This window comes from Apaloderma vittatum, unplaced genomic scaffold (genome assembly GCF_000703405.1).
Source record: "Apaloderma vittatum isolate BGI_N311 unplaced genomic scaffold, ASM70340v1 scaffold43683, whole genome shotgun sequence".
Taxonomy (NCBI): domain Eukaryota; kingdom Metazoa; phylum Chordata; class Aves; order Trogoniformes; family Trogonidae; genus Apaloderma; species Apaloderma vittatum.
The window spans coordinates 3,830-13,697 of record NW_009708222.1 but is presented as its reverse complement, the minus strand read 5'-3'; the positions used below and the strand labels follow the sequence as shown (position 1 = coordinate 13,697).

The window sequence follows — 9,868 nt, the reverse complement described above, 5'->3', positions numbered from 1 at the left end:
TGGGGAAACCGCGCACGGCGGGAGGAGCCGCTTGCGTTTCCCGATGGCTCTTTCGCCTTGCGATAAAAGGCGCGAATAGAGGCCTCGCCCAGAGACATCAGCGATCGGACTCGAAGGTGGTGGTTGCCTCCCCGTAACCAGCTACCCCTGCACAGAGAGCGTTTCCCGAGCTTTAACGTTGCCTTTTGCCTCTTCTTTGTAGGGGAGCAAATCTCGGTGCATCCCGTACCCACTTGAACACTGAGGTGTGTTTAAACAATACGTTGCAGTTGCATCTCGGCTCCTTTCAGAACCGAGCAATGAAAATTACTTGTACTGACCTGGCTGTACTGATACATAATAAAATTGCACGATGCTAAAACTTATTATGTCTAGTCCCTTTTTTAAAAAGCAAGTGTTTGTATAATCTGAATTTTAATGGTAATATTAATGCGTGTAAATCTTTAGCAGTGTCTTGGCTGTATCTGATTACAGGTGGGTTGTTTTCGCTGATCTGTCCTTTGTGAGTGCTGAAGGCCCCAGGAGAAATCGTTTCCCTTGAGAGTACTGCTGTGTAATGGTTTTAGCTGGAAAGAACAGCTTCAACTGGAGTTCACAGTTTTGCTGTAAGAATCAATGCCGTTAGGGGATGTGATCTGTGTCACCTCCCTTGAAGGAGGACAGTAAAAAGACACTTGTTCTGCTGTTCTTGTTAACTTTTGCTATTGTCGTTATAAATACTACGACTAGTCCAGCAGAAGCACTTCCAACTATCTCAGTATCAGAGGCACTAGACATTAAAATAAGCTGTATTTTAACGATATCACTAGGATTCTTGATACATATAATGTGGTGGAAACAGCTCTGTTTATCTCTTGAATATTTCAATTGCTAATTCTGAAAGATGAAGCAGAGAAACCACTCAACCCCACTGCTGCTGTAGAAGACAGTTTCTAGCTGTATTTAGTAGATAGCTTTTTGTTTTTCCAAATATGTAGGTATGTGTAGGTAATATGTAGGTGTGGTGCTCTGAGTGTATGTGAAACAAAAAATACAATTGCTACACTTAGAGAATTACATACATAAAGTACATACAACTACTGTGTATACCCAATTTGTCTCTTTAAACTGTCTTAATTACTATGTAGTTTTCATTCCTCTCAATTCACAGCATTCTCACCTATAATGCTACTTTTGCTCTCAATTAAGTTGTATAATGATAGGTTTCTGTAGTTGGAAGCTTGAGAACACCTTGTGAGCTAAGTATTCTAGATACTTTAAAAATAGGAAAAGTAAAGCTGAACTTAAAAAGCAACAGTTTCATCATTTTAAGCTGCTTGTAGACTGTTGCATGCTTATAATATAGCATGTTTTGGCTACTTTCACAGGTGTTCGCTCCAACATGGTGGTTTCCAGAATGCTCTTCAGCATTGATTTTGTAGCTCTGGGCATAAGCTCATATGAAATGTTGTAATGTGGGCTGTCTGTTCTCATACAGCTAATACTTCCTTTTATTTCAGTGGCTGTAAGTAACGGCAATTAAGAAAACTTTTTATCGGTAGAGAATAATATTCAAATAATCTTGCAGTCCAGAGATGTCAAGACTTCCTTTGACAGGAAATCAGTGTTCTAACTCGGATATCTATTCTCAGTGCAAGAAATCTTGATTTTAAAAGTTTCTGTTTAAAAATAAATAAATATCTGAGTATAACATATCTGTTGGTTTTTAAAGGTGCTGTGTAAAAGTAGGGTGCTTCCAGTGTAAATAAAAACCTGAGTGATTGATTTCAGTTCTAGATATTTATCACCATGCTTTTACAATACATGGTATAGCCAACAGCCTGATAGTTACTCCTAAAACATAGAGTAACAAAGACTGTTCTATTGAAGGTGTAGTTGCATAATTATTGAGGCTGCCATTGAAGGAAGAAGTATGACAAGACTGCCATTTTGGCTGCTGGTATAAAGCTGGAAAAACACTTTTCAGTACAATCAGTTCCTTCTTTGAAAGAAAAGCCAGGTGAAGTAGCAGTTGTAGCTTGAATAAGGAAACTTATGCTCAATAATACAATTTTTTGTTGCTATTGAAGATTTTCTTGGGAGAATTCTAGAATTTTGGCTTATAATATGTAGAAAAGAGAGGAAAATGAAATTTTTGCTTATTTGGCTGTTACAAATGAATGAGTTTAATTTACTGTTTTCCAGCCAAAATTATTTTAATAGAAAATACAGTCATATGTAAAGATGCTTTTTCTAAATGGCATCTTCCAAGGGGTGTGCCATTCTCATTGCATTAAACGCTGCTCTAAGTTTCCAGTTATTTGAAATATCCCTACGTGGTAGGTAAAAAAATTATTGTCCACTCACTGGGGAGAGATATGCTTTTTGTGAAACTGTTACAAGTTCTCACTTGATGGAACAAATAGTCTAGCACCTTGAGAATACAGCGTTGGGTACCTTTGCTTTTAGATCATTCCAGAAATAGTTAAACAGCTGTGTAGACCCTTAGTATTTCAGACAGTATTAATCCCAATATGTAGTCCTCAGGAACTCTGTTAAAAGCTACGTAGCAGGTGGAGAGTCATTCATACTTCAAAACTGGTAAAATGTATTTGAGTTATGCGAGATGCGTAGTTTTAAAATCAGTCATGTGTGAAATACTAATGAGCATGAAATAAATGTAAGTCTTGGAATGATCTAAAGTTTTTAAAGTAAAATAGCTTGAGGTTCTAGTTTTAATTTCTAGGCTTTGCATACATAAATAAAAGTTTGGGATGTTCCATATTTTTAGTATTATTTGAGTTCTTTACATCCTTGTCTTTGGGTTACTGAAGCACGTGTATGTAGGAGGAAGGGCCTGAGATGCCTTTAATGTAAACAATATCCTACTCTACTGTGAGATTACTTCCTTACTGTGATTTTGTACAGTAAATCTATAACACTTCTAATGCTTAATATAAAACACTGCAGCCACATGATGCAAGACACTGATCTGGTTTAAATTCATTATTAGTCTGGTTTCTATTTGTTCAAAAATTATGGACTGTATAACTTTGCATCAGGAGAGTTTTAATAATTAAACCTGACTTTATACTGGCTCAGGTACAGTCACTTTTGTAGCAGCTTGCTAAGAACTCGCTCTAGCTGTGACTTATGTGCTCTGGCTAACAAAACAGAAGTATAATCACATCCATTCAGTTGACGTGGGTCATGTTCTCCTGGGTAATCCAACAGCGCGTTATGGGTCTGCTGTCAGCTGCGGAACCTTCACTTTGGGGTGTTTTCTATGAGAAAGGGACTCGGCTTGGTGTGGCCTGTGTGGGGTCACACATGGAAGTAGTCCTGCCCCGGTCATCAGCGTGTGCAGGCAGGAATTCCAGGGTTATGGTCAGGATTCCTTTTTATATGCTACCATTTTTTTCCTAGTAAATTGTGAAAGAGCTTTGTGGGCATAAAGCAGAGGAGGAGATACCTGTAAGTATTACAGAAATAAATGATTTAAGACTGCATTCTTGTTACAAAAAGCAATCTCTCAGTCTGAATGAAAACTGGTAGCTGATCGTAGCCTGTGTTCAGTTGTATCACCTGGCTCAGGACTGAGAATAACCCCAAACTTAGGTGTGAGAGCGAGGTTGTCTTTGTATAAGGGAAGTTTGAAGTAGCACCTGACTAAGTAAGTAAATACTATTTTGAAGTTATACTACAGATGGCTTCTCATCTTTTCAGTGCTTCTCTTTTTTCTAAGAGCCATTATAAGAAAGTGTGCCTTCATCTAAAATGTAAATTATTGCAGCCCAAGATCCCGTCTGTTAAGGAGAGGCTATAAGTAGAATGGAAGACAAGAAGAAATGCATTTCCTTCAGCATTTCAAGTTCTCTTTTTCTCTACATCATCCTCACATGGGAACAGACATGTCTGTTTTTATCTGCTTTGCTAACTATTGGAAATAAACAAGCCAGGAGATAGCTCCATGGAAGTCACGTACTTTCCTCTGAGTCTGGTTTCTTATATGGTTGTTACACCAGGGATGTAGATGTGATTTTTGGATATACCTACAGAGCGTATCAGCATTTTTCAGCTAGGATGGGGAAGCTTCTCCTAAGCATGTTGAATTAGTGTCTGGTTTTTTTTTTCCTTTTTGATTTAAGGAAAGATTTCAAGGTGAGTTTGAGTCAGTTTGGGAATTAAAGTATACAACAGTCTTGTGATCATCTGGAACAGTCAACTTAAGTCTCTTATCTCTTAGATACTTTCATGTTGTGATTAAGAAATTAACATTCTTTTTCACATATGAACAACTGTTCTGCAGTTAGTTCTGAGAGATGGTTCTTTTCCTAGGCTTTTTTTGTTGTGCTTTACGTGAATGTATCTTGAGTATTCCCTGCTATTTCTCAGTCCTGCTGTGTCAGGACAGGTTGTGTTAGCCTGGTGTTTATTGAGAGTTTTCGCAAACTCACTCAGCCTAAACTGATGCAATGGCCTAGCCTTAACCAGCTAGGCTAAATACTGTATGAAGATGCTTCCAGAAGTTACACTGCATTTTAAAGATTATACTGTAGACCTTTTAATATTGTATGGTGAGTAAAGACCAGCCAAGATTACCAGAGTTCATCCTTGACTTTACTTGATGCTCCCTCTATTAATGTGGTCTTTAGAAATTTCTGCAAGTGCACCGTTTAGCAGCCCTGACACTGAATTTGGGTTGTGGTTAGGGAAGGTTGGAAGGCTTTTCAGGTGTAGGTTATCTGCAGTTGCAGTGGCTTCTGCGCAAGTGGGCTTTATAAATGAACTTTTTCAGGGTGAGTGTTGTGATGCGTTTTCTGCAATTAAAAGTCAATAACCCCAAAAGAGATAATAGACTAGAAAAAACCCTAGAATACTCTTTCAAGGCTAGAGGTATTCCTGTAAGATTTTATTTTGTGTGATGTGACAAACTGGATTAAATTTGATAACTAATTAATTTACCTCTCCTTAAGTAAATACACCAGCTATATAGCATAATAAAAATTTAGTGTTTAGTACCAAACATTTTTTGATGGTTATCTGTTATGTACTGTAAAATGGCATTTTGGTGTTTTGAATACACAGAAGACATCTGACTCTAAAAGGCACATTGTATTAGAAAGTCTAAGAAACCACCTGAAGGAGATGGAAGAAATAATTATAACAAGTGGTAGAATGATGGCATATTTTTCTAGTTATTGAATACTTAAATACTAAATTTAGCAGGATATTTAGTTTGAAGCGGAGGGAAGGAGATGAACGTGAAGGCAGCAGGTTGAGGGTAAAGAACAGAGGTGCTAAGTGGAGGCTGAGGTGAAAAATGGAGGTGATGATGTGTGAGGTGAAGAATTAGGATAGTTGTTGCAGTCTTGTAGCTTTAATTTCTTTCGTTTGGAGCCTGGAGTGCAAAGCCAAGAGGTGGTGTTTGTCTTACTATTGGTTTAATGATATTTAAGTTTTAATAAACCATTTCTGATTCCTTTAGATCAACCACTGCATTTGAGAATTTGCAATGAGCTTTCAAGCCAAGTCCTCAGCAGTGCAGGAATGACCAAGTGATTATTAGTCATCTTTGGTGAATTTCTTTATTTTGCTTTTGTAAAAATGAGTGCTGTCCTAACAGACTGTAGGAATAAAAAGCTCTTAGCTGAGCCTTAACATTTTGAGGGAGTTAATATGTGTACTAGGGAAGATGATATAGGTGGGTCATAGCTGAGATTGTTGAGGAAGTGATTGTTGGTAGGATGTGGATTGGAAGCTCTGAAGAAGATGATGAAAATGTCATTAAAGTTCACTCCTGTGCATTTCACCCTCTGTATATTGTCTCTAGGCAGAGCAGCGTATTTTGGGAGTTTGGGTTCCTGAGCTATGGTAGAAGACATCCTGGAGATAAAATCAATTGACTTTGAGGATTGAAAATTTTAAGAACAAAACCTAAATTTGAAAATAAGCTCTCTCTTACCATAACTGCCAGTCAAGCAGGATAAATATAAACATTTTTAAAGAAGTAGATGATCATTTCAGCAGCGTCTGAGCAAGGACAATTTTAATTTTACACCAAGGTACTATCCTTACAATTCTAGTGATGTTTTTAAATGCACTTAATGCAGTGTGCTTAAAGTAGTGGACTCAGATTTTTTTTTTTTCATCCTAATTCCTATAAGTTAAGTTTCATGTTGGTAAATTTACAAAAGTAGAGCAATTTCAAGTGACTGTAAGTCTGATAGGTTTTATTCCCTCAATTAGCACAGCAAGTGAAATAGACCTAAATTCAGCATTTAAAGTATTATCCTTCCTCTATCTCAACTTTTTTTTGTAGTAGGAATTTGGAGATGATCATACCTTTTTATTCTTGTTTTCTTGTTGTATTTCTATGCAATATTTCATGTCCTATCCCTGCAATTTCTCTGCTTCCAATAGTTAGCAGAAATCAGGATAATATTTGTATTACATTGTGTAATTGCTCACTAAGTGACTGACAGATACTATGAAACACTAATTCCATTTGTACTATGCAGAGCTTAATCATAATGACTGCAGTGCTTCCATCTCTGCTGTGGAGTGAAAGAAAGCAGCAGGGGAAAGAAATGCAAGAACTGCACCAGTTTCCAGTGTCTGTGCTGTGTTCCAGATTCATAAAACTGGTATTCTAGGTACATTTGAATTCGTCACTAAGTGTGTAGTCTGCATAATTATAGCAGGTTTCATAAAAAACCCGAGCCTTCCTTCTCTGTGAATGCTTCTCCGTTACGCAAGCCTGACTCACTTTTATTTAGTGAATGTGCTTTGCAGTGGCTTCCGAATACAGTTCTATTACAACAGAACAGTGGGGGTTCCACTCTTAAGTCTTGACTGCAAAAAGTTTTAAACTTTCAGTGTTATATATTGACTCCTGTGTAGAAAGAATTTTGGGATCTAGAAGGAATTTTGAATCTTGCACTTCGTGAAGGAAGGGTTGAAGAAAGTTTGCACACTCTTTTGTAAGACGAACCCTTTAAATTTGATCTTTGTCTGTATTTTCAGGTAACTGAGCTGAATGAGCCGCTCTCAAATGAGGATAGAAACCTGCTGTCTGTAGCCTACAAGAATGTAGTTGGAGCTAGACGATCTTCCTGGCGTGTCATCAGCAGCATAGAGCAGAAGACTATGGCGGATGGGAACGAGAAGAAGCTGGAGAAGGTTAAAGCCTATAGGGAGAAGATAGAAAAGGAGCTGGAGACAGTCTGCAATGATGTTTTGGCTCTCCTAGATAAATACTTAATCAAAAACTGCAATGACTTCCAGTATGAGAGTAAGGTCTTTTATCTGAAAATGAAAGGGGATTACTACCGCTATTTGGCAGAAGTTGCTGCTGGAGAGAAGAAGAACAGTGTTGTGGAAGCCTCAGAAGCTGCCTATAAAGAGGCTTTTGAAATCAGCAAAGAGCACATGCAGCCCACTCACCCAATTAGGCTTGGGCTGGCACTCAATTTCTCAGTGTTCTACTATGAAATCCAGAATGCTCCGGAGCAGGCCTGCCTTTTAGCCAAACAAGCCTTTGATGATGCCATAGCAGAGCTGGACACACTAAATGAGGATTCCTACAAGGACTCCACTCTCATCATGCAGTTACTTCGAGATAACCTCACTCTGTGGACGAGTGATCAGCAAGATGAAGAAGCAGGAGAGGGCAATAATTAAAAAGCTTTCCTCCGATCCCTCTTTCATCCACTTCACCATCCCCATCATCACCAATATTTCCCTGCCACAGTCACACTAAATATCTAGTGCTAAGCATATCTGTATTGTACAGCTGTTCAGATCTGCTGTCCACGTTATCAAGAAGCAGTTTCAGATGAAAATTCATGGGCATTGATGGATTGATTGGTAATTGGCCCTATTTAAGTTGCACTTGAGCAGTGCAGAAAGATACGTAGTAAATTAGGAATTTTTAGTTTGCGTGTTGATTGGGAAATATGGGAAAGAATAATGGAAAGCAACTGAAGATAGATTCCAGTTATTTTTTTTCCATTTGAAATGAGCTAACAGTTCTGTTAAGCAGTACGTTTTGTGCATGCCAAGTAAATTAGCCACCCCGATTTTTTTCAGGCAATGGAAACAGTTAAGCTGATGTGAAATGGCAACTCTGTTCATCAGTTTACAAGAAACTGTTTGAAATGTGAGGTTTCAGTAGCAATTTGGTTTTTTGCCTCTAACTTCTGTGCACAGTTTCTTTTAATGCAGTGCATCTACCTAAGAGTTTTGATACCTGTAACCTTTTGGAGTTGTTTTGAAGAATCATGAATTTATTTTTTGTAAACTCTTTGGCTGTTTAGTTGTCTGTGTATTCTGACAACACTATGTCAATATTAGCCCATGTTAAGATGGATGACTGAGATGCCAGACTTCTAAATTAAATGTTTTGGAATTAAATGAATAAAATAAAATGCTGCTTCGGGGATGTTATCTCTACATAAGCTGTCCTGTCTTTTGTTCAGAGCAGAGGTTGAGTTACCTAACACGTTGCTGATGGTTTAAAACATTTAATCCAAGTGCTAAACAAACAAAGAAAGAAAGAAGACCCCAGTATGCTGAAAAGAAGGAAAAATGAACCAGTCAACCAACCAAAACCACCCACAGACTTCTAGAATGTGACACTGTTCACCTGTGGTAAATGGAGTTTCCAGAGGTGTTACGTTTAGTTGTTTGGTAGAGCAGTTGTAATGCCGTTCCACTCAGGAGCTGAGAAGTTGACAAGAGCGTTACTCGTCATACCCACGTAGAGACTTGTAGCTTCTAAACTTTTTTTTCCTGAAGTACTAACCAGCAAATCACCTTTACATATGAAAATCCCAGGAACTATTTGATATTTACCTGCTTGAAACAAAAGCAGTATCTGTTCTTAAAGAGTGCCTCTCTATTTTAGCTAACTTTAGACTAGACCCTAAGCTTATGATGTTGTTTTTGCCTTTTTTTTCTCCCAACAGTTAGTGTATATGTGCATTTATTGGTTCCATACATACTTCTGTAATGGTGTGTTACAGAAGCAGGAGAAGTTAGCTGTTAGATGTTGCTGTATCCAGACTGCAACTGGCACCTGAGTGAGCTCAAAGGTCATGTAAGTTCTCATTTATCTAAACCTATTTTTCTTTAATTTGTGCAATAAATATTACTGATTTGAATGTCCACAACAACTACTCATATGTTTTAAAAGAAGCAGCCTGGTTATTTTTAAGTATCTGGAGGATTAGAATTTGTAGTGGTAGACTTACGTGTATTTATGTATTGTATCATCTAGATAATCCTGGCTCTGTTACTTCAGTAAAGAAGTGTGTACTTCATGTAAGTTACTGCTATCTGCCAGGGCCTATTCTGGAAGTCACACTTGCTCCTGTTTTATCAACCAGTTTACAAATCCCTGTTTTTCAGTTGCAGTTTTTGCAAGTAAACCTTGCAGGAGTCTTCCGGCCTGTAAGAGCCATTTTGGGCTTGACCTGTCTCAGATTCCTATAGCTTCCTGCCTGCTTACCTGCCCCAGTGCAACCAAGGTGAAACTTGGCAGTAAGACTGCTTTGTTATGTTGAAACACTCCAGCTGGTTAGTAATTACTATTCTTGAATTTCCAGTAACCTGGTAGCTGCTGACAGTAAAGTGGTGTTTTATGTGATACTATATAAGCTTGAAATCTAAAGGATAGTCAGACCTTAAATTAATGGCATGGTCTTCATAGGGGCAGAGATACTTTCTGTCTATGTCCTAGTCTGCTCAACATGTTCAAATTTTTTATTAGGATTGCATTTGTCTCTTTAGTACATGTCCCAAACCCCACGCTAGAACGAAATGTGCCAATGCCATGAGAAACTCAGCTTAGGCTGTACGTAAGGAGGGGTTTATCGTACAATGTAAG

At 38.1% G+C, this 9,868-nt stretch overlaps 1 protein-coding gene across 1 annotated transcript; it reads left to right on the top strand.

Annotated features, from left to right (window-relative positions):
• The first annotated feature begins 7,003 nt into the window (after window positions 1-7,003).
• YWHAH (tyrosine 3-monooxygenase/tryptophan 5-monooxygenase activation protein, eta) lies at window positions 7,004-8,433 on the top strand. The gene has a single exon (XM_009866472.1). The coding sequence runs from the start codon at window positions 7,129-7,131 to the stop codon at window positions 7,660-7,662; it is 534 nt and encodes a 177-aa protein (XP_009864774.1). The 5' UTR covers window positions 7,004-7,128; the 3' UTR covers window positions 7,663-8,433.
• The last annotated feature ends 1,435 nt before the right edge of the window (window positions 8,434-9,868 follow it).